This window comes from Castor canadensis, chromosome 1 (genome assembly GCF_047511655.1).
Source record: "Castor canadensis chromosome 1, mCasCan1.hap1v2, whole genome shotgun sequence".
Taxonomy (NCBI): domain Eukaryota; kingdom Metazoa; phylum Chordata; class Mammalia; order Rodentia; family Castoridae; genus Castor; species Castor canadensis.
The window spans coordinates 93,201,729-93,226,348 of record NC_133386.1 but is presented as its reverse complement, the minus strand read 5'-3'; the positions used below and the strand labels follow the sequence as shown (position 1 = coordinate 93,226,348).

Below are 24,620 nucleotides of genomic sequence, written 5' to 3'. Positions count from 1 at the left end.
AAGAAAGGATCCTGAATAGAGGCTTAATAATACAATCTTTTAAGAGGGGAGATATTTAAATTAGTTAATTTGTTTGAAACTGGTATTTTTCAGTTGCTTTCATGATAGTTCAGTGTTAACATTTTCCTTAAGGGATGATTATTTTTGCCATGTACATAGAATTTAAGTCAACATAGTGCATTTATTTTAAATCAGTGAGGGATGTTCCTAATGTTCCTTCTGTTCTCATTTGACCGATCCACTTTCTGAAGCAAAATAGAAGCAGCCTACCTCTCAGCAAATAATCCCTAGTGGGTTATAGCAGTGTGGCATTGGAACTGAGTGACCTAACACAATAAAATGTAATTGGGGAAGTAACATTTCAAATAAGCTAATTTTTTCTTAATATTGCTGTTATTCTGCAATACAATAAAGTAAATGTAAGTGATATAACGTGAAGATGATTATTCTATGTCTTTTGTACCATGAATTATATGTGTATAATCATCAAAGACACACATCTTCAAAAAGCTCAGAAATACCACCCTTCCCTACCCCCAGCTCCCTAGGAAAACCTATTTGGGGGTTGTCCTTTTGCCCCCTGGAAATAAGCCACCATTAGCAGCAGGCTGGCAGACCGGAACAGCCTGAACGGCACTTTTGCTTGTGTTCCCAGCAATCACTTGTGTACTTCTGGCTTATGCATCCTAGTGCTGATGTTGCCATTGGGCTGAGTGAGACTCCTCAGTTAGGAAAACTGCAGAGGAAATGATCTGTTCCCTGGGAACAGATGCCAGTGATTGGTAATGGGACCCAATCTTTTCAGGTGAGTTTTCTGAGGTCCACATGTGAACTTGGGGTCTGCTGAAGTTTGCCATCATAGCCCATGGAGATTGCAGTGAAGTGTCAGTGGCTGTGTGTGTGTGGGTAACAGGAGGAGCTCCCAGACATCTTCCCGAGTCTTTCCTCCTCTGCTGGCTTTCAGGGACTACAGTGTTTTGTCTCTCTGGCTGTAGGAAGGTAGCTGCATCTGTGCATTGTTTTAGGAAATGGTTAATTGTGGGGTGAGTTGAGCTTTGGTGTTTGCTACAGTGAGAATCCCTTCACTCTAGCACAGAGCAGTATCGATTAATGCTGCAATCAATGAAAATCTTGTACTGCAGAGATCTGTTTTGATGAAAGCAGCACTTACGGCCTTGTTTAGTGTCACCACTGTATAATGCTGGACTCTGCAGTCATTTGGAGTTTGATGTAGAATGGAAGGACCATAGGAAGCTTTATTTAAAATTTTATATATATATATATTTTTTTTTACTGTGTTGTGGATTTGCTGCTATTGCGTGACCAGATACAAGTAGCATTTACTTAACCATTCCAATGCTGCTGTTATTATGTTTGCTGGGTGTCTGCAGTTTCTACTACTTCATACCTTGTACTCAGGACCAGGTAAACTAAACAATGATAGTAATTTATGGATGGATGTAATACTAATGGAATTTATTGTTTAATTATTCAAAAGAGTAAGATACCAAAATGCATTATTTATTTTCTATCAGTAGAGAAGGAATATTTTGCTTTGAAAGTAGAAATTACACAAATATATTATTTTACAATGCTATAATGATTAGTTGTATTATATAAAGCTGTTTTCATGTTTTAAATGTGTATCTGAAGTGCACACTACATTGTGTAAGTGTTATGTTTAACTCTCAACTTGATCTATGTATAACATGCAATTAACTCGGGAAATACATATTTTCCTTCTCTGACCAGAGAGTGTTTTCCGTGTTTACTGAATTACACCAAAATTAAAAGGCGTCACAGTTTAATCTTAAAAATAGAAAGACGTATGTCTACATGGATTGTTTTTTCAAGTGTTTAGACAAAGGCCTGGCTTTTCTTAATTGACAGCCAGGCCTGTCATGATTATAGATCACGTCTGTGGAGATACCTGTGTTTTTGTGTGATGTTAAGTGTGGACTAAAGGAAAAACTGTTTGAAGGTGGAAAGAGAGATCCCAGTCCCAAAGAAGGGAGGGGAAATGTAGTCTTTGGGGTTGGAGATCCCAGTGTGTGACCTTGGGTAAAAGGAGTAACCAACCTCTTCTGGCCCTTTGTTTCATTCTGCCAGTTTGGAAACAGATTCTATTCACAGTGGAAATGGCATAACAGTTTTAAGATGCTCTAGATTATCTAATGATAATGTCTGTGTAGAAAAGGAGCTATTTTTAATGTTTACAGTGATGCATTTCTTTAATATGGAAGGGAAAGAGAGCTTTTTTCTTTCTTTTTTTCCCCCCTTCAATTTGCAGCTTTGATTTTTTGGAAGGGAGGTTATAGCTTTTTAAAATTAACTCTTGGCTCCATTTTAACTCCTTTGCCAAATAGGTGTTGAGCATCTGTGGTGCTCTGAGGGCGCCTGTTAGACTGCACTCCTTAGGGGAAAAGAGGCATCACCTGCCAGCCTACAGCCCCTGGGTGCCTCCCAGGAACCTGAGCTGCCTTGTACTCACTTGCTCCCTCTCAGGTTCAGCAGGTATTGCTGAGGGCAACTGAGGAAAGCACCTGTCTTCTCTTCCCAGCAGTTGACTTTCAAGAGGTCCACTTCCTGCTAAGGGCAAGCTCACAACCCAAAGGATCCTAGGCAGCTGGGAAAGAAGCAGCCCTCTCCACTAGAAAAGTATGAATTGGATTACTGCCTTCAGAGGATAGTTATGGGTCTATGTTAATGAAGCATTCTATTTAGTGAGAATAGAAGGAATTTACTGTAAATCCAACCATGTGCTTAAAGAGTAGCTAAGAATGGCTAGTTGATGTAGACCATGCATCTTGTCTTCATTGTCACAGTTGGGTCTTCTTAATGGTAGACAACCACCATTATAAGATTAGGATGAGGCAATGATGGGTCATGCTTCCACGCATATGCCTGTGAGAGAGGAAAGAAAAGCACTGTGATTGGTTTGTCAAGCTTTGAACAACTGGTCTGATTCATAATCTCTACAGACAAATTTATGAACATGATAACTTTATTAGTAATATGATTCTCCATCACCAAAAGATCATCTGCCCCAGTATCTTCCAAGTTCCTAATTTTATGTGGTGCTGTTGGTGGCATGGTTAGAACAGGGTATTCCAGAGGAGAGTTCTGTTAGAAAAATGATGGAAATAATTTAGACAATAAAGACATTAATCTTGGTGAGCAAGTATATATCTACTCCTCTGTTACTTCTCCACATAATCCACAAACATTTAAAATAAAATGAATGCATGCTGTTTTCTAGTATCAAAGAGATTGTGAAGAAGCATATCAATTTAAAAGGTAGAGAAATTAATGAAAAAATTTTATACTATTATGCTATGACAAAATTAATAGTGAGAATACTTGTAAGTACCTCTCATATCCGTAAGTTGTAGGCTAATGTTCAGATTTTGTATATAACTTGCTTCAGGTAGGCCAGTTTTGTCTTTAAGAAGGAAATTATCATAATTACGTAATGAGTTGATTAATTATTTGGAGAAATCTAACAAATTTTTGATTACCTAGATAACTTAAATGAGTTATTTCAGAGAAGGTTTTATAGATTTTAAAACTCTTCATAAGAGTTTTTAAGAGTTTTAAAGACCTGGTGGGAGATAAATTCTTATTGTGAACATATTTCAAAGCTAAATTCACTGATTGTAATAGCTGGTACTACTAACATGCTTTCAAAAATACAGCACAATATCTATATTATTAATGGTTTAAACATTTTTGGAACTAGAAGCTATTAGTCTCACAATCTCTTTTTCTCTTCCCTCTAGAGAATGCTTTGCCCTTGAAGCTTGTTCAATTCAAGTATTTTCAAAACTGAACAATTTTTGTATTCACTTCAAATTTTTACCTTTACTTCAGGATTATTATGATTTATAATAACTTTTTTAGATTATATAAATTTTAAATTATTTTCTATATTTTCCTTTTTAGCATACATCTCTAAAATTGTTTACGATATCCATCAGGGAAGAGCTATCAGCCCTGCTCTTGCTTCTTCTATATTAAAGGCTTTTAAAAAATATGAATTACTGGAGTCTAGGCAGCTCATGAGAATGCTTCTGAGGTGAATTTCCTTGCTCTCCAAATGTATTCACAAAGCTTATTTTCTCAGAATATTGTTTCTTGATTTCCTAAGTGCCTGTCTTAAATAGGGGTCTTCATGAAAGCTTACTGCTGTGGCTGAGGGCCTACAAGAGAGGTTAATTCTGGGAGCTCAGGGGAAGGCACCACACCAGTGTAGCACGGTCTCATTCTAAGTCATTCATTCATCCAGACCTGTTAGCCATTGGTGCTTAATTTCAGGAGAGTGAAGTAAAAGAAGCCACAGACTCTCAGCATTTAAAATACTTATGCACACAGTTTTCTATACAATTTTAAGGAAGGCCTAGATCCTTTAAATGTAATCTTGGATCTTGTAAAAGGGCTTACATAACTCAGGTTATAATCTTTGTCTTAAAGATCACAACAATAAAGTACTTGACATCCAGTGGTGGAAAAAGTCCTGCCTATACAAAGTCAAGCCATTCCTCCTCAGTCCCTAGAGAATAAACACAAGACCAGCTTCAAATTGCATTGCTCTAAACTTATATTTAACATTTGAGATTTTCATGGGCTGTTATTTTACATCAAATTCAAAAACTCTACCCAAAGCTTCACTTTCTAAAGGATGAGCAAATGGTAATTAATATATTGCAATAAGCAAGAGGATTATGAGTAAATGAAAATTTAAAAAATACTGTGGAGTACTTTCTGAACAAATAGGGGAACTGCATTTTATCTGGACCAAAATTATTTTGTCTGTTCTTGGCAGGCTAGACATGGCTTGTTTCTTTTCAGAATGACTTGGCAGAGACTAGTTTTGTTTTGACAATAGGCTTCTTTGACAATGAGTTGTGATTCCCAAACTTGAGGCTAATCTTGTTTTAACAATAGACATTTACTTATACAGATCTCTCTGAAAGGTTTTTTGTAATCCAGGAGAATTTACTGTAATCAGAGCTGTTCCATGAGTACATGCAAATGATGGGAAAAAATAAGCACAGGATAAGAGACCCCAAAATATACATTTACTCTAACTCTTATAGAGTATTGGTGAGAAATGTGTAATTTCTAATGGGGAGAAACATCAGTTTTTGGAGGTTTTGCTTGAAACTGTCTCTTTTGAGTTTGCTGTATAGAGTTTGTGAACATACTGCTGTTCTCCATGCTTACCTTGGCGGACTTAACAACATTAGATTCTAATAGGTACTGTCTTCTTATGCCTGTGAACTAAGTGTACACCTGGATGTTTGTGGTAATACATCAAACGAAGATTGTGGTAAGACCAAAGGTGTGTGTGTGTGTGCGTGCGATTTTTATTTTTTATCATCAAAGCTATTAATACATCATTTTGAAAAACAAATAGAACTGCACCTGCTTTGTAATTGACATAATGACTAGCATAATACTGCCTTTTATTGTTTTTAATCCCTTTTAACAGTAAATAATGAAAAATATCCAGGTTAGCATAATACTGATTTTCTCACTTTAAAAATCAGTATTTTAATCATTAGAATGAAGAAGAACAATTACTTCTATTCAAATTCTTTACAAATGTATTTCAAACGTAAAGAATAAAGATTTCATACCAAAAAGTAAATAGTATTTGCATTCTTGCCAGTTAAAATAAAAATAAGTGGAGTATAGGAGATACTGTTTTGACAGACACTAAATGGAGATCAGCCTTTAATTTTATTTATGTATATATGAAATAAAGTCAGGGTCTGGAGTGTGGCTAAGTGGTAAAACACTTGCTTTGCATGCATGAGGTTTTGGGTTCATTCTCCAGCACTACAAAAAAGAAAGTCTATGTATGTTGTCAGGGATGAAGGTAAACTAATTTTTCTCAATTGTGGAACTCTTATAATCACTATAAATAATTTGGTATTTCTCATGGCCTCCATGTTTCTCCAGCTCAAGCTTGCTGTAAGATATTTTAAATGAAGTTTAAAATATCATTAGATTGGCTTATATAGAAATCCAGTTATGTATAATGGTTAATAGAATTATTAGATCAATCTTTAATATGCAGGTTTTTATTGGAAGAAACGAATTAAAATGTATTTGCCATCCTTATCAAGGACATCAGTACATATCTCAGTTGGGAAAGATTTGCTATGGACTTATAAAATTTATGTTAAAAATATACAAAGTGATTTTTAAAATCAGTGAAATAATTTTTAATCAACTTTGAGATGTAATGTCATTGAATATATTAGATATTAGTGCTAACAGCAATTTCATTTCTTTCACCAAGTATTTGTAATTTCACATCTTAAATCATAATCTCTGGAAAAGATAGTTGTGTTTGCTTACTTTGCTCTTATAAGAGGTATTAATTTTGGTTAAGAATCATTAGAAGACACTTTGGCTACCCTGTGTGTAGGATATTACCTCTTAACCCTTGATTTCCCATTTTTTGTATGTTGGTCATAAAACATAAGGAAATAGAAAACATAAAGGGAGAAAATAAGAGTTAATATTAATAGTGCAGCTATTTTTTTAAGTATAAGGTGAATCTGAAGTAGTATTTAATAAACAGTTGCTGTATGTTTCTGGATTTTGTTGCATTGATGAGGCATGATTTAATATTGGAATTTGTAAAAGATTTCTGCAAATCACTTCATTCTGGATAGCTGGAGTTTCTGATGTAGTAACTATCTTTGCCATCCATATTACAGTTATTGCTATTTGTTTACATTATGCAACTAAAATATTTCTTATCAGAATTACAAATTTGTCTTTTTTCTCTTAAATTGGGAAGGCTACAAAGGCAATTTTGTCTGTTTTCATAAGAGTTTACGTTCCATGAGTTTTTTAGTTATTGTTTAATGGATATTGTTCTAACACCAATAAGTGGCCATATTTCCTCCAGTGTGTCCATACATAATTGTTTAGACAGTTACATTCATAGAGCTACTCACTGAGCCAGTGCTGAAGGCAAGTGGACTCTTAACCAATTTGTTAGATTTGCTTTTGTGGATTTTTTCACTTGAGTTTCCCTGTCCCCTTTCCTATGAATTCTTATTGTTGCCAGTGTGCTTGTCTGTACCAACCCCTTTGCTCTTTTACACTGTGCATCTTCAAGTGTCCTGATGGAATTTAGTACCAGAAACTCTTGTGTTTTGACTGTAATATTATGAGTGAAGGCTTATGGGGTCTTCTGAGAATAAAGTCTAGAAGCTGAGATTTTGTAGTATTGGTTTTTTGCCAGATGAGAAGCCTCTTTTACTTTCTCCATTCTTTGGCAAGACTCCTAAATAGTTAACATTCCTTGTTATTTACTGAATTCTACTGTTTAAAATATGGAAAAGCTAATATTGTATATTAATCCCATTGCATCAAACATATTTTGAGATTGATGTATGTTTTCATGAAAATAGTTTTAATAAATATATTAAAGTATGTTTGTGCATATTCATTTAATCTTATTTTAATTCCCACTTAAAAACCTATCTTAATACCAAAAATGACATAAGGTAGCTACTAAAATGTAAAAAAAATATAGCTATCTGAAATAAATTAAAAATGCATAGAAAAGATTGGTGAGGGAAAATAAGGATAGAAAACAGGCTGAAGATTTCATCATAAATATTCAAATACACGTGATTCCAGAAAAGTACTATTGCCTGTAAAATGAATGTAATCTGTATAAAAAAATAAACCAGTTGTTCAGGGGTGCACTTATTCTTTCTGATGCTGAACCAGAGAGCGGCTCCTTTTTTGTCATTTCATGAAGACCAGCAGTATCGTGATCCACATACGATTCGTGCAGTAAATGCCCTGATGTAGTGATGTTGAAGCATAATGCATAAACAAATATGGGGCCACATGGAGAGAAGTCTAGAAGTATAGTGTTGGTCAGGTACATGGCTGCCTCATGGAGTTGGCTAATTCAGAGATATATTTTAGAAAAGCAAGGCAGTTTACTGCACTTTCCTCACAAAAACATATTTTTTTCAGGGTGGGGGGGTGGCTGGGGTTTGAACTCAGGATCTTGCACTTGATAGGCAAGTGCTGTCCCGTGCTCCTAACCCCACAAAGGTATTATTGATTCAAATTAAAGGTTTCAGAAACCTCCAGGGGCAGTGTATTGATGGGTATACTGTCTGACATGTGCTTGCTGATAGGTCAGTGCATTGTCTCATTATGAATTCATGGATTTAACTGGTCAGACAAGCTAGTGATGGGACCACCTTGCATCCCATCAATCCTTCATTTACCAGTTTCTTCTTTGAAAATTTAATCTAAGGTGAACATTCTTTGAAATGTTATTCTTTGACCAACCTCAAGTTAGATGGCTTTATAGTAAGAAATGAATATACAGTCAGCTTTCATTTGTGAATGTTGCTTCTTTACCCCCATCTGTGCTTTGTTTTACTTAAATTACTTTTGTCATGCGAGTTGGCATTCCTTTGAATGGACATGGCTTCACAGCTCCACTGCTTTTGTACTGCGGCAGAGGTTTAGACTGTTGACCTTGCAGTGTTTTGCAACCTCGTCTCCTGTGGCTGCAATTGTGAAGGTTTATGAATATGAATCTTAGCAGTTTTCTCAAGAACAGTGATGAGACAAAATTAAAAATGTTCTCCAAACTTTCATACCTAGTGATTTCCACTGCTTGTCAAGGAATTCCTAACTAAAATAAAGCCCTTTTATATATCTTAGAAATTGTTTGCATAGCCCAAATAAAAACAAACTAAAATATCAAATTAAAACAAGATAAAATTTAAAAAGGAAGGCAAAAATATTTATAGCAACTTGAGAGAACTGTGGTTTCAAAACATCTGTCTATATTATATTACCAAATTATTTGCAACAATGTAATCTTGTTTTCTACTTTCTACAGCTTAATAATACATTTTCAAATAATAAACACGATCAGTATCTCATAAATATATCTGTTTTGTTCTGTGTACCCTTAGAATTAATCTTTATTATCATTCGACTATTCTTGTTGTTTAAATCACTAAAGGCATGACAGTGTACTGATCTCCATATTTTTATTATTTCCATGTCTTTGAGATGCAAAGCCAGGTAGAAATTGATTTGACATCAGAATATTATTGGAAATTAATGCTGTTTTGCTAGAGTTGCCTGATTCTGGAAAGAGACTAGCATTTTCCCTTTTCAAAGATACTGGTTCTACAACGCATTCATGCATAATGTCTCTACTGTGAACACATCCAGCACTACAGATTCTTAAGCCTGTGGTTAACATCCAGTCCCCAAACAATGAAAGCAAATAAACCCCAATTTTTTCCACAGGGTTTCCTGGCTGGTTATTCCGAGGCTTTGCACGTGACAACCTGTTCTCCCACGTGAATGGAATACTCAGTGTCAATGTGGAAGCCTGGTCAGTTGGAAACTTGCAGTAAAATACTTCCCTGCTGTGTACAGCACTTCCCAGATTCTTCTATATGAAAGAGTCATTGTGTTGAGAACAAAAAGTTTCCCCAAGATGTTGATTTTTGTGATGTGTTATTCAGTGTACCTTACTATTTTTTATTTACATTCTGGAGAAGAAAAAAAATCTCAGACATTAGGTCTCATGATATATTACACAAGAAATGATTCCTCTCTAAACTATTGTAGTACAAAGCCCTTTGTCCTGCACCCTTGGGGACGTTTCTCCAGATACATTTTATTTTAATTAATTCTCACAATACCGTGTGCTCTAGATTTTTACTGAAGACCATGAGCAACTTTACTTGCTAATTGTAAGGCACAAAGTATGTGTGTATGTGTTGTTGGAAGCTTTTGGGAATTATGATTTGTCAACTTTCTCTGAAACTCATAGTGTCAGGGCAACGCAGAGGTAAAGGTAAGGATGCCATCGAATATCATGGTGTTTCCCAGTGTTTCCAGAACCTGAAGCCTTTTGTGGTCTCAGAAGTCTACAGTAATGCAAATCCATGTCACCATCAAAACCAGGAAAAATAAACTGACGACTAATACCCACTCAAATACATTTTAATTTCTCAATTTTATGATTTTATTTAAAATAAATCCTCAAAAGTTTCCTGTGACTTCAGAAAATCACATCAAGGGTGATCCTGTCATAAGTTTAAACCTACTACACTGCTTGTTTTCTTAACCCTCACTCCTACTGTTATTTAGATAATTTTGTCAGGACTAAACACTAAAAAGGAATCTAAGGGAGTTAATAAGCTTATTTTTTATTAGAATATAAATATTAAAATATATTTGTTAGCTAATATTTGTACTAAATGACTTTTTAAGGTATAATGCAAGCTACTGAAATATTGTCAAGGAGTAATTGCAACAGTTAATGATTTTAATAAAACAATTTTCTAAGACATTTTGAGGCATATTTTGCAAATATTACTGATATTACATGTGTTTTAGTTATGATAGTTACCTACCTATAAATCTAATCTCTAACAACAGGATTTCATAGTCTTACTATCCCAATTGTATAGCTAATTACACATTAAACTTTATTTCTAAAGTCTTTTAAAGTTCACAAACCTGACATAACTCCTCTAACCCCCAGGACACTTTTGCAAGGACGGTGGCAGTGGCAATATGCCATGGTACACAAGAGGAGAAGGTTTGTGGAGATGAAGTCTGAGGAACATGTAACTTGTTTCCACATCCTGGCCGTGGTGACAAGGACTTTAATGATCATGGTGTGTAGATATTTCTCAGAAATCCTAATTTCAGTTTCTTTGGACACGTAGCCAAAGTGGTATTGCCAGATCATTTAGAAGAACCTCCATACTGTTCTCTATAATGACTTTACCAATTTACATTCCCATCAACAGTATATAAAGGTTCCAATTTCTCTACATCCTCATCAGCACTTACCTTTATTCTTATCATAGCCATTCTAGCAGGTGAGAGGTGATATCTCATTTTGGCTTTGATTTGTATTTCCCTGTAACTAGTAATACTGAGTACCTTTAGTGAGATTTCCAGCATGTATGGAGAGGACAGTCCCCCTAAAGCTTCCCTAGTGGCTATGGGTAATGCAGTTCTTCCAAGGAAGGATACTTTTGGGGGCAGGGGTGGGGTGCGAAGGTCCTAGGGTAAAGCCAGAATTATTAGAGGTTCTTACTGAAGACCAGTGGTTTGGAGAGGCCTGTAGTCCTGTGTTAGACCTTGAAATCAAGGGACACAACTGCCCGATGTATAATTTTATGTGGTGTTTGCCTTAAAATATATTTGGGGTGTGAAAGTTGGCATAGATTTTGAATAAAATCACCAAAAAAGTATTTTAGGCAGTATTTTTACAACAGTAGGATCTTATACTGACAGTCATGAAAGATAAGAATTCAACCATGAAAGAACATTTACCAAATTTGCAGCAGTAAATAGTATTTATTTGTAAAATAATACATAGTATTTATTTGTAAAATAACTTTTAATATCTTACAGGTTGTGTGAGCAATGATTAAATTTAACAATATATCTATATTAATACCTAGAAACCAAGTCATGTAAAATAGTATTATTTCTTGACTCTAGCTCTTAGGTGAACTTAGTCTTTTTTGGAACTTTGCTATGTAGAACATTGTTTCTGATTGATTTCAAGGTTAGTTCATTATTACATATAATTGGTGACTCCCTTTGCAGTCACAACAATATTAGGAAACTATTCGAAGTAGTATTTTCAAATATTAATCAAGAGTTGACATATTATCTGAGTTCTTTAAATTTTCATTTTTATTTTATTTTTAATATCGTATTATTGTTGTACTGGGGGTACATTGTGACATTTACAAAGATGCTTTACAATATGTCTTGGTTAAATTCACCCCTCCATCATTCTCCTTTGTTCTTCCTCCCCCTATTCTTAGAACAGTTTCAGTAGGTCTCATTTTTCCATGTATATTTTCATACATGAATATATATTATTTCTGCCATATTCACCCTCCCACACCCATTCCTCATATCCTCCCCCTCCCACTGGTACCAACCCCGGACAGGACCTGGTTTACCTTCCTGTCCTCCATTTTTGAAAAAAAGACTTTCTTTTTGTTTTTCTAAGCTATCTATACAGGGAGTTTCATTATGATATTTCCATATATATATAAATTATATCCCAAAGTGGTTTATCCCCTTCATTTTTCTCCTTTCTACCTCAGTCTCCTTCTTATGGTGATTTCAACATTTAAAAATTTTACTTTCATTCTTATATAGAAAATATATCAACCATATTTGCCTTCTTTACTTCATTCTTTTACCCTCCCTCTACCATTAGTGACCTCCCATTAGCATGACCTTTTTTAGGGTGTCTGTTCATTGTTCAGTGGATATTTGCCTTCATATTACACCTGTACATGCATTGAACTTCAGTCAGTGTAACCCCCTTCCACTGCACTTCCTTACCCTTTTTCCGCTATCCTGTGTTGTTTAAGTTTTCAGAGCATTTCCTTGTGTCTTGTTCCTACACAGATGTGATGTATTTCATTATTATTCACTATCTTTATTTGCTTCTTTTCCTCCTCCCCTGGTCTCCTTATCAATCCCACCTTTGGGTATGTGTTCAGTATATATTGCTATGTATGTATAATATTTGTGTTGAGCCTGTATTCCACATATGAGAGAAAACATGCAGCATTTTCTGAACCTGGCTAACTTCACTTAAGATCATGCCCTTCAGTTCCATCCATTTATCTGCAAATGATAAAATTTCATTTTTCTTTGTGACTGAATAAAATTCCTTTGTATATAAAATTCCACACTTTCTTAATCCATTCACCAGTAGTGGGGCATCTTGGCTCTTTCCATAGTTTGGCTGTTGTGACTAATGCTGCAATAAACATGGGTGTGCAGGTGCTTTTATTGTAACCTGACATATTCCTTTGGGTATATCCCTAGGAGTGTATTGCTGAATCATATGTTAGTTCTGTTTTTAGGTTTTTGAGGTCCCTCCATGCTGTTTTCCATAATGGCTGTACTAATTTACATCCCCACCAAAAGAGTATGAGGATTTCTTCTTCCTCACATCCTTGCCAACATTTGTTGTTGTTTGTGTTCTTGATGGTAGCCATTCTAACAGGAATGAGGTGGAATTTTAACATGGTTTTGACTTGCATTTCCTTTTTGACCAGGGATGTTGAGCATTTCTTGGGTTTTTTTGACCATTTGAATTTCTTCCTTTGAAAAAGCTCTCTTTAGTTCATTTGCCCATCTCTTAATTCAGTCATTGATGTTTTGTGAGTTTAGTTTGTTGAACTTCCTATATATTCTGGTTATTAATCCCTTGTCAGAGATTTTCACCCATACTGTGGGCTGCCGCTTCAATCTGGTGACCATTTCTTCTGTTGTATAGAAGCTTTTCAGTTTCATGTAGTCCCATTTGTCAATCCTTTCTCTTAGTTGCTGAGCCATTGGAGTTCTATTTAGGAGGCCATTGAATATGCCTGTAAGTTCCAGTGTATTCCCTGCTCTTTCCTGTACTACCTTCAAAGTTTCAGGTCTTACATTAAAGTCCTTAATCTTCTTTGAGTTGATATTTATACAGAGAGCAAAACATGGATCTAGTTTCAGTTTTCTGTATGCAGATACCCAGTTTTCCCAGCAATATTTGTTGAAGAGGCTGTCTTTTCTCCATCTTACATTTTTGGCACCTTTGTTAAAAATCAGGTGACTGTAGCGGTGTGAATTTGTATTTGGGCCTTTAATTTGGTGCCACTGGTCCTCATATCTCTTTTGTGCCAGTATTATGCTGTTTTTATTGCTATGACTCTGCAGTATAGTTTGAAGTTGGGTATTTTGCTACCTCCAACATTGCTCTTTCTGCTCCATATTGCCTTGGTTATTCGTGATCTTTTGTGTTATCTCAGTTCTTAAACTACAGATTTTAACTCCTGCCTATGAACTGACTGTTTCTCAAATAAATGTCCCTGTAAAATATAAAAGTGAATAAAATGTATAAATTTTATCGTGTTATAGCCAAAATGACATTTAACTCGTGTGCTGTTCATGGGATTTGCTATCAAAAACACCTTTACCTTGTCTAAACTTAAAACTCATTCTTAGAGCTGAGTTGTTTTTGTGTATGCATTGAATACAAACAAAATAAACTTATTTTTACCTAATATTTTTATTTCTATGTGTGCTATACTGTAATTACCTTGATCCTAACACATATCCTGATATGGAAAACTAAACAAAATAAAAGAAGAAAAACTTTTAAGCAATTTAGGAAATATATGGGAAAGATGGTCCTCGTCTTTCTTCTCTGAAATTTATACTTTTTGGGTGACAACAATTTGTTTTATGTGGGAAGCACAATTTATTTTTGAGATAATAACTAGTACAATTAGGGATGTGTATTAGGAATTATCATCCAGACTCACTTGGAATCAGTCTTAGAATATGTATGAATTATTTTTATCATCAATCATTATAGTACTAATAAATGCTTCCTGTCATCTAGAGGTGATCAAGTAGCTTAATATGTCAAGTACAGCATTAATTTGGTGTAAATAATGTTTCCTTTGTTATCTGCACATTAGGTGTATTCACAGCTTGGGCAAATATAGCTGTCACATAAGCAAGTGAATATTATATATGTTATTAGAGCTGTGGTTTTCTTACAGCTTTGATATACTCGTACATGTCCATCAAGCATGTTATATGGACTTTGTTTTTGTTCCGTTGACGTTTATTGGTCTTTTGCATCCGTTGTACCTTGACACTAGACATCAAAAGAGAGAAAAAATTAAAATCATAAAGCTGCATTGGCACATCCTCTAATCATTGTGACCTGGATTTAGAAGAAATTAATTCTGTTTACAGAGGACTTGAGTGTTATTTAACTGATACATATTTTATTTGTGCACTGAAAATGCATGGCACATGGAAATCTGTATAATGAATATGCTGTGCTGAGTTTAAATATTCTGCTTTCCCCCATGGGGTAGGGAATGAGTCTGCCTTCCAAAAAAATAATGAACTCAGAAGTGTACTGCTTCTCTGAATGTGGCTGGGTATGTATTTGACCTGTTTCAGTAGGCTAACCTGCTGATACACTTTCTGATTCTGAATGAATGATAACAGGAAATTACTTCCTTTATAGTTATATTGAATATTAGAGCCAAGATGCTTTTGCATCTATTTCACAAGTAAATATCATTAATTTGTCATTTTTAGCTATGCTACCAAGCAGTCAGTATCTTTAATGATCTCATAGAACAATAATCAGTTAATGAAGTATATGATTATGAATATTTTAGGAGAAAGTTTTTTTCATGTTGCTTATTCCATTATTAATAAGGAAATGTGAGTAATAAAGACAAATTGGAATACTTAATAATAATTCAGTATCTTTTAAAATTATATTACATGTGTAAAAAAGGTTTAAAGCTACATATTTATATTTTAGCATTTACTTTTTTAAGTCTTAAAGCAAAAATGTTATGATTTAATGGGCAATAACAAAATTAATGATAAGAACACTATCAAAAACTTCACAATATGAAATAGCTGTAATTGCATACTAAAGTATATAAATATGCTAAATATTGATTTTTTGCATTTATGTTTGTTAGCAATATTTAATAGATATCTGTAGTATTACATATAATCAAAATTGTCAAAAGAATTTAGCTGTAAAATTTGCAGCATTCATATTATAACAGAATAGGATAAGAACCAGTGCTGGGCACACATTGTAACAAACTGGTGAATCATATGTAGATGAATCTACATAAATGTATAAATATCTGTCATCCATCTATCTATCTGTCTGTCTATCTATCTGTCTATCTCTGTGTGTATATATGCATGTGTATATGTGTGTATCTATCCATCCATTCAATACCAAACCAAATAAGTTAAGATTCCACTCAGGATGATTGCCTTGCAGAGGTTACACATGACAGAATGCCCTTACAGGAAAGCAGTGTTTTCATAATAAAGTATGAACTGTGTCATCATTGGATTTTACCAGTCCTATCAGCTTTGGTGCTTTGCTGATGAGGACTACTTTTTACCCAGGTATGTATTTGTGTAGATTTACTGAGACAAGATGAGCACAGCATAGAGTTGGCTACATATGAGGAGGATCCCAAAGAGTAGCATTTTAAGACCTCAGTCAAGTTTTTGAGAATACCATGAAACTGCTCTTTTCTTGAAGTCTTTTAAATGGATCTTTTTAGCTTAAAAGACTTCTTAAATAGCTTTTAATTAAAGGTCTGGTTTTTTTCTTCGGGGAATATAATTCCTCTCTTCACAAATATCTCTGTGGTTCTATTAGTTTATCGCAATGATTCAAGATGAATCAGCAGCATACTTACCTGGCAGGGGAGATACCATAATCAGGAAGGTGGTTTTCCCAGGGCGAGGCTTATCCATTGCACTCCGGATGTGCCGACCCCTGCGATTTCCCCAAATGTGGGAAACTCGACTGCATAATTTGTGGTAGTGGGGGACTGCGTTCGCGCTCTCCCCTAAAAAAAAAAAAAGATGAATCAGCATTTAAGAAATCATCAGGCCTGATTACTAGGAATATGAAATTTTAGGGAGAAACTTTAACAAATGGCAATAATCATCTTTTGAATAATAACATTTGTATTAGTAGTATTTTCAATTTTAATGTTAGTTTCTTTGAGAGGAACTAAAGACAGAGCTACTTTAAAAGCAAGCACATGAGGTTTTAGAAACTGTAAATGCAAAAAAGAAAAATAATTCCCTTTGCAACTTCTTTTCTTTCCTTTAAATGAAGACATCTAATAGAAGTTTAAGAATTTACAATCTTTGATATTTAGCTACATACCCATTTTGAGTATGTGATTTTAAGAGGGATATGCATCCCATATGAAGTAAATTTTAACAGAATGTTTTTTGCTGATGCAATTTCTAACTTTAATGTTTGTATAAATTTACTGATTGTTTCCATGACTATTTGAAGAACATTGAAGTGTTTATTGTAGTATGTTTAACACTTCCCTTCTATCTTTCTAAGATATGAAAAAAGAAAAGGAGAACAATTACTGAGAAAATGAAGTATGTGAATTTTTATGAACAGAGATTTTACACATTTAAAAAATTATTTCCTATTGCATTTCATTATACTGCCCATATCTGCCATGCCTTTCACCTATGAAAATTTACTTATGGCCTGCACAGGTATAAACCAAATATATTTTCACAACAGTTGTCTAGCTATAAATCTCACTATTAGTTGAAATGCTTTACTAACTCTATTCTTTTTTCTCTCTGGAGATCCATAAAGAGCAGATTTTCATTTGAGTTAATCTGATATTTAAAATACGAAAAGTCATTTATTCCTGTCCCTAATACTTCTCATATATGTGAATCATTGTTTTCTTTTGTCTGTTATCCCAGGCAAATGCTGAAAACACTGCTACTTTCATTAAAATTTTTCATTTTTCCTCAAATGCTTCCTTTGTTACTGTATTTAAGTCAATAATAAAAATAAAGGTTCATAAATTCATGTGTACTCAGTTTTTATGGCTTTTGGTGAAGGCTATATCATGTGCCCTTTTGATGAAAGTTTTTCTTAATAATTTAATCATTTTGCACTGAACATGTAAGTCATGTTTTTCAGTTGATGAGGAAAGATGGCAAGCAGGGAATAATTTTGGAAGATATACTATCGTTCAGAATAGTAGAAAGGGAGATGGTAAATTTTCATGGTTATCTCAGTTCAGTGAATGCAATTTTAGCAAGCACCAGTAGATGGCAAGCTGTGGCCTTTTTAGGGGAATCTTTTCAGGGTAGGAAGGGAGGATTAACTGTTCTTCCCTGTATGCTTAAATGTCAGTCTTTCTAGGCTTATTTATGAGATAAGAAGGTAGCTCTTCCGTATGTGAGGTACATTTGTAGAACACATTCATTCATTCCAGTGATTCAAGCAATAACCTTTGCAACACAGATGCGTGTCAGTCTGGGATAGACAAACTCTAGATCCCAGTACTCTTTACTTTATAAACTAAAGATGTGATGTTTAAAGTGATATGATCTCCTCTGTAACAGCATTGCACTTTCATTCTATTCTCACTGTCCAGGTGACTTGGATTATTACTGGTTGGATCCCGCCACGTGGCACAGTCGGGAAACCTCACCTATTAGTTCGGTAAGCTTTCTGAGAAGTGAGTGCAATTTGAGGATTATGTGTGTTATTCACTGTCCTTCATCTGATCTATATAATCAATAATAATCATATTATGCTCCTTTATGCATTATATGAGAGCAAATATTTTCATTTGACAGTTTTGGAGAAAAACAGCAATCACTGAAAATTGCAGCAGATTTTAAATTGGATAACAATCTTTTTTTCATTGTGAAATCTTTTTTTCATCAAAAATATCTTAGAAAATGCTTCTCTTGAAGTGTGGCAAAAGAGAAATGAGAGAATAATTGCTAACAAATCTAGAAATGCAGTTTGACCCCTATAATTCTACTTAATTTGGGGAGCTTCTTGAATTTAAGTGCATGCATTAGTGTTTAAGGTTACGTTCTCACACTGGTAGCAGAACTCAAAGTTCTTCAAAGGTTGGTGACGTTTATGCAAATAGAAATTAAAATTGTACACCATTTTGATAGACCCAGCATTTGCCTGGGTCACACAACTTTGCCTCTGGAGAATAGGAAACATGGTACCATGGTAAACAAATGATGTTGGCCTCTTCCCATGTGAATCTCTTTCCTAGAGTATTGGGCATCATGGGTAAGAATTACAACTCAACTCCTCTGAAGAGACCTTAATTTTATTCTTCAGAAGACAAGTCCCAGAGACAAGAATCCACTGTGTGGGTTTTAGCCAAATGGGTCACCCAGTGCTCAGCCCTGGAGCTAGAAGACAAGTTTCCTTTATACCAAATCTTTTGAGGTACTGGAAGAGAACTATCTATAGCTTCCTTCATTCTTTAACTATAATACCAAATCAAATGCTAGCATCTAAAACAGCAGAAATTTTGCCTGTGGTAAGGACAAATGAAGTTGAGTAGAGTGCAGCCCCCTCCCCCAAAATTGGGCCACAACTGTGGTAGTGAAAGTGTTGGTTTGATCAGTAAAACCAGCATGAGCCTTTCTGATGATACATCTAAGAAAGGGCAGCCTTCCCCATGCTGTTTCATATTCCACAGTGACAAATACAATGTTATTTTGAGTTCTCTTGCCTGCTGTTTTTCTTAATCCTAAAAATAATGAGTTCCATTGTGACATTTTCATTCCTGCATATAATACTTTGATCCTACTCACTTCCCCCCCAATTAGTTTTTCTTATTATCTCCATCCTCTTTCTTTAATAGTCCCCATTCTATTTTCATGTAATCTTAATTTTTTTCTCCAGAAAAAAGAGAGAAAACAAAACAAAACAAAATAACGACTATTGTATATGTAAATGAGATTGAGATGGTACAGATCCTCTTTGACTTACAATGAGGTTACAGTCTGATAAATCCTTTGTAAATTGAAGATACTGGTTGGAAACATTTAACCTACTGACCATCTAACCTACTGACCTTCGTCATTTAGTGACACAGCATACTACAGGGTGTTGTCGTGATTGCATAGATGAGTGGGAGCACTTTTGCACCGTTGTAAAGTTAAAAAAAATCATAAGATGATCCATTGTAATTCTAGAACATTTGACAAAAGATACTATGAAAATTCACAACTTAAAAATGTAGAAACATCTTTCTTTATATAAGAGATATTTTAAATTTCAGTTCTATTTCAGAACAATTTTAAAGAGGTACACTTAGCTGCTAACTACTTTTAAAACCATATAGTATGAGTCTTTTGCAAATAAAATATAGGTCTAACTGAAACTTTTTATAAACCAGTGATAGAATCCACTAAAAGAATTTCCTATGAAGTGTCTTTTAACCAAAGAAATTGCCTAATGCTACAACTAATGATTATGTGTATATGGGAAAGAAGGGAAGTTTTTTACTCTTTAAACTTTATGTTTTAATAGCATCCTGTTACATGGCAACCATCTAAAGAAGGGGACCGATTAATTGGACGTGTTATTCTTAATAAAAGAACAACCATGCCCAAAGAATCAGGTGCACTACTGGGTCTGAAAGTAAGTATGCTGGTGTAAAATATTTCTGAAGTGGTGAATTCCAGTATGGGCTGCATTCATAAACTTTCTGACAATGATTTTTAAATCTCTCTCTTCTCCAAAGTAAAATTCCTATAATGAACATACTTCATCTTCCATGTATTTTAATCTGGGTTATTATTCTAAGTCACTTTATTAATATTGCCTATAGATGTATTAGGAAAATCCAACAGAATATAGTAAAACTAAAGTATTTTTCTCTGAATATAAAGTTTACATATTATTTTACACAAAACAGATTTTTGTTTATCATTTTTACACTTACTCACACGTGTATACATTGTTTGGGCCACTCTCCCCCGCCTCCACCCCGCTTCTGGGCAGAACCTGTTCCACCCTCTTGATCTCTGATTTTGTTAAAGAGAAAACATAAGAGATAATAAGAAAGACATGGCATTTTTGCTACCTTGAGATAAAGTTAGCTATACAGAGAGATTCCTAGCATTGCTTCCATGCACTTGTGTATTGCAACCCACATTGGTTCACCTCTACCAGACCTCTTCACTACTTCCTGCTCCCCTTCCCATAGTGGCCTCTGCCAGTTAAAGATTACTATACTCGCTCTTGTACAGTGAGCACATCAACCACCTTCAAGTTTTAAGTTTCCTTCCCTTTCCCCATTCCTCCCTTCCATGTTCTCCCCTTAGTGTGGGATCCATGTCCAATAATATTAATGCATTTGTTTTAGGTCTATAATCCGCTTATGAGGGAGAACATGAGATTTTTGGCTTTCTGAGCCTGGCTAACTTTGCTTAAGATGGTGTTCTCTAGTTCTATCCATTTACTTGCAAATAACAAAATTTCATTCTTTCTGGCTGAATAAAATTCCATTGTATATAAATACCATATTTTCTTAATCCATTCATCGGTAGTGGGGCATCTTGACTGTTTCCATAGCTTGGCTATTGTGAATAGTGGTGCAGTAGACATGGGGGTGCAGGTGACTTTGCAGTAACCTGAGTCACATTCCTTCAGGTATATCCCCAAGAGTGGTATTGCTGGATCACATGGTAGATCAATGTTTAGTTTTTTAAGAAGCCTCCATGCAGTGCTATTCACAATAGCCAAGTTATGGAAAAAGACAAGATACCCCACTACTGATGAATGGATTAAGAAAATGGGGTATTTATACACAATAGAGTTTTACTCAGCCATGAAAAAGAATGAAATCTTATCATTTGCAAGTAAATGGATGGAACTGGAGAACGTCATTCTGAGTGAGGTCAGCCAGGCTCAGAAGACCAACAATCATATATTCTCCCTCATATGCAGACTTTAGATCTAGGGCAAAGGCAGTAATGTGGCTGAACTTGGGTCACATGATAAGGGGAGAGCACACACTGGAGGTATGGGGATAGGTAAGAAACACAAAACATGATGGTGTTTGATGTTCCCACTGCAGAGGAACTAATAGAGAAACCTTAAAGCAACAGAGGTCAATATGAGAAGGGGATCAGGAACTAGTGAAAAGGTCAGTAGAGGTGAATCAGTTTGGGTTATAACACGTTTGTACATGGAAGCAATGCTAGGAATCTCTCTGTATGGCCATCCTTATCTCAACTAGCAAAAATGTTTTGTCTTCCTTATTATTGGTTATGTTTTCTTTTCAACAAAATTAGAGATAAGGGCAGAACAGATTCTGCCTGGAAGCGAGGAGGATGGGGGGAGAAATGGACCAAACAGTGTATGCACATATGAATAAAGGAATTAAAAAAAAAAAAAAAGAAGCCTCCATATTGTTTTCCAAAGTGTTTTGTACTAGCTGACATTCCCCCCAGCAGTGTGTGAGGGTTCTTTTTTCCCCACATCCTGGCCAACATTTGTTGTTGGTGGTGTTTTTGATGATAGCTGTTCTAACGGGAATGGAATCTTAGTGTGGTTTTGATTTGCATTTCCTTTATGGCCAGGGATGGTGAGCGTTTTTTCATGTGTTTTTTTGTCCATTTGGACTTCTTCCTTTGAAAAAGTTCTGTTTAGTTCAGTTGCCCACTTCTTTATTGGTTCATTGATTTTTGAAGAGTTTAGTTTTTTGAGCTCCCTATATATTCTGGTTATCAGTCCTTTGTCTGATGGATAGCTAGCAAAGATTTTCTCCCACTCTGTTGGTGGTCTCTTCAATTTAAAGATCATTTTTTTGTTGTTGTACAGAAACTTTTTAATTTTATGTAGTCCCATTTGTCCATCCTTTCACTTAGTTTCTGGGCTGCTGCAGTTCTACTGAGGAAGTCCTTGCCTATACCTATTGCTTCCAGGATAGTCCCTGCTCTTTCTTGTATTAACTCTAACATATCGGGTCTGATGTTATGGTCCTTAATCCACTTCGAGTTGATACTAGTATGGGGTGATAGGCATGGTTCTAGTTTTCTGCAGGCAGATATCCACTTTTCTCAGCAACATTTGTTGAAGAGGCTGTCTTTTCTCCATAGTATGTTTTTGGCACCTTTGTCAAAAATAAGGTGGGCACAGCTGTGTGGATTCATGTCTGGGTCCTCTATTGCGTTTCACAGGTCTTCTATCTGCTTTTGTGCCAGTACCATGCTGTTTTAATCTCTATGGCTCTATAGTATAGTTTGAAGTCAGGTATTGTGATACCTCCAGCATTGCTCTTTTTGCTCACCAGCCTTGCTCTTTTTGCTCAGTATTGCCTTGGCTAGTCACATCTTTTGTTTCCAAATGAACTTTAGGGTAGATTTTTCAATGTCTGCTATGAATATCATTGGGATTTTGATGGGAATTGCATCAAAACGTGTAGACCGCTTATGGTAGTATAGTCATTTTTATTATGTTGATTCTGCCAATCCATGCACATGGAAGTTCTTCCCACCTTCTGTAATCTTCTTTGATCCCTTTCTTCAGAGGTTTGTAGTTCTCCTTGTAGAGGTCATTTATATCCTTTGTTAAGTTTATTCCTTGGTATTTGATTTTTAATGAGGCTACTGTAAATGGAATTGTTTTCCTATATTCTTTCTCAGTTTGTTCATTGTTGGTACATACAAAGGCTACTGATTTTTATATGTTAATTTTTATATCCTGCTACATTGCTGAAGCTGTTTATGGTGTCTAGGCGTTTTTTTGGGGTCTTTGAAATATAGGATCATGTCATCTGCAAATAGAGATACTTTGACTATTTCTTTACTCATTTGTATTCCTTTTATTTCTTCTTCTTGCCTTATTGCCCTGGCTAGGAATTCCAGTACTATATTGAATAGGAATGGGGAGAGTGGGCATCCTTATCTCTTTCCTGCTTTAGGGGAAATAGTTTCAGTTTTTCCCCATTAAGGCTTTCCACATTAAGGCTACAGGTTTGTCATATATAGCCTTTATAATGTTGAGGTACATTCCTTCTGTTCCTAGTTTTCTTAGACCTTTTATCATGAAATGGCATTGAATCTTATCAAAGGCTTTTTCTGCATCTCTTGAGATGATCAAGTGGTTTTTGTCTTTGCTTCTATTAATATGCTGTAAAACATTTATTGATTTGCATGTGTTGAACCATCCCTGCATCCCTGGGATGAAGCTGACTTGGTCACGGTGAATGATTTTTCTCATATGTTGTTGGATTCAGTTTGCCATTATTTTATTGAGGATTTTTGCATCAATGTTCATTAAGGAGATTCGTCTGTAATTCTCCTTTTTGGATGTGTCTTTGTCCAGTTTTGGGATGAGTGTAATACTGGCTTCATAGAATGAGTTAGGCTGTGTTCTTTCCCTTTCTGTTTCGTGGACAAGTTTAAGGAATGTTGGTATTAGTTTTTCTTTAAATGTCTGGTAGAAATCAGTAGAGAATCTCTCAGTTCTTGACTTTTCATTTTTGGAGACTCAATAAATTAATGCTTCAATTTCATTACATGTTACACCTCTGTATCAGTGGCTAATATCCTGTCATTTCAGTTTTGGATAGTCATAAGTATCTAAAAATTTGTCTAGTTCTTCAAGATTTTCCGATTTGTTGCAATATAGGTTCTCAAAGTAGTCTCTGATGATTCCCTGTATTTCCTTGGTGTTTGTTGTTACCTCCCCTTTCTGTTTCTGATTTTACATATTTGGGTCTTTTCCCTCCTCATTTTAGTCAGAATTGCCAGGGATTTGTCAATTTTATTTTTTCAGAAAACTAATTTTTTGTTTCGTTGATTCTTTGTATGGTTTTTTGGTCTCCATTTCATTAATTTTGGCCCTTATTTTTATTATTTCTTTCCTTCTGCTTATTTTGGGTTCACAAAACAGATTTTAATGGAAAACAGTAAAGTTTGATGAGGTAAGTCTTATCTAACAACACAGATAAGACAAGCAGAAAACATCAATAAGAAGATTGTTTTCTAATAACAACGATATTTATGGTAACACTAAAACAGTATGGTATATCTTTCAAATATACTAATTATCTAACAGATATGAGCCCATGATAGATTATAAAAGATTACTCCATTTTGTAAATTACTCCATTTTGTCTCTCTCTAATATACATATATATACACACACACGTATACATATACATATA

At 35.0% G+C, this 24,620-nt stretch overlaps 1 protein-coding gene and 1 non-coding gene across 47 annotated transcripts in view; both read left to right on the top strand.

Annotated features, from left to right (window-relative positions):
* Rims1 (regulating synaptic membrane exocytosis 1) overlaps positions 1-24,620 on the top strand; it is a 405,270-nt gene that overhangs the window by 235,573 nt on the left and 145,077 nt on the right. For all 46 annotated transcript variants that reach the window (XM_074080134.1, XM_074080111.1, XM_074080175.1 and 43 more), the window contains 2 exons: positions 18,057-18,124; positions 19,973-20,083. In XM_074080134.1, coding sequence (XP_073936235.1) covers positions 18,057-18,124; positions 19,973-20,083 — 179 coding nt within the window. The remainder of the gene's footprint in view (positions 1-18,056; positions 18,125-19,972; positions 20,084-24,620) is intronic.
* LOC141415734 (U1 spliceosomal RNA) lies at positions 16,315-16,478 on the top strand. Its single transcript, XR_012440678.1, has one exon. It is a non-coding gene; the product is annotated as a U1 spliceosomal RNA (small nuclear RNA).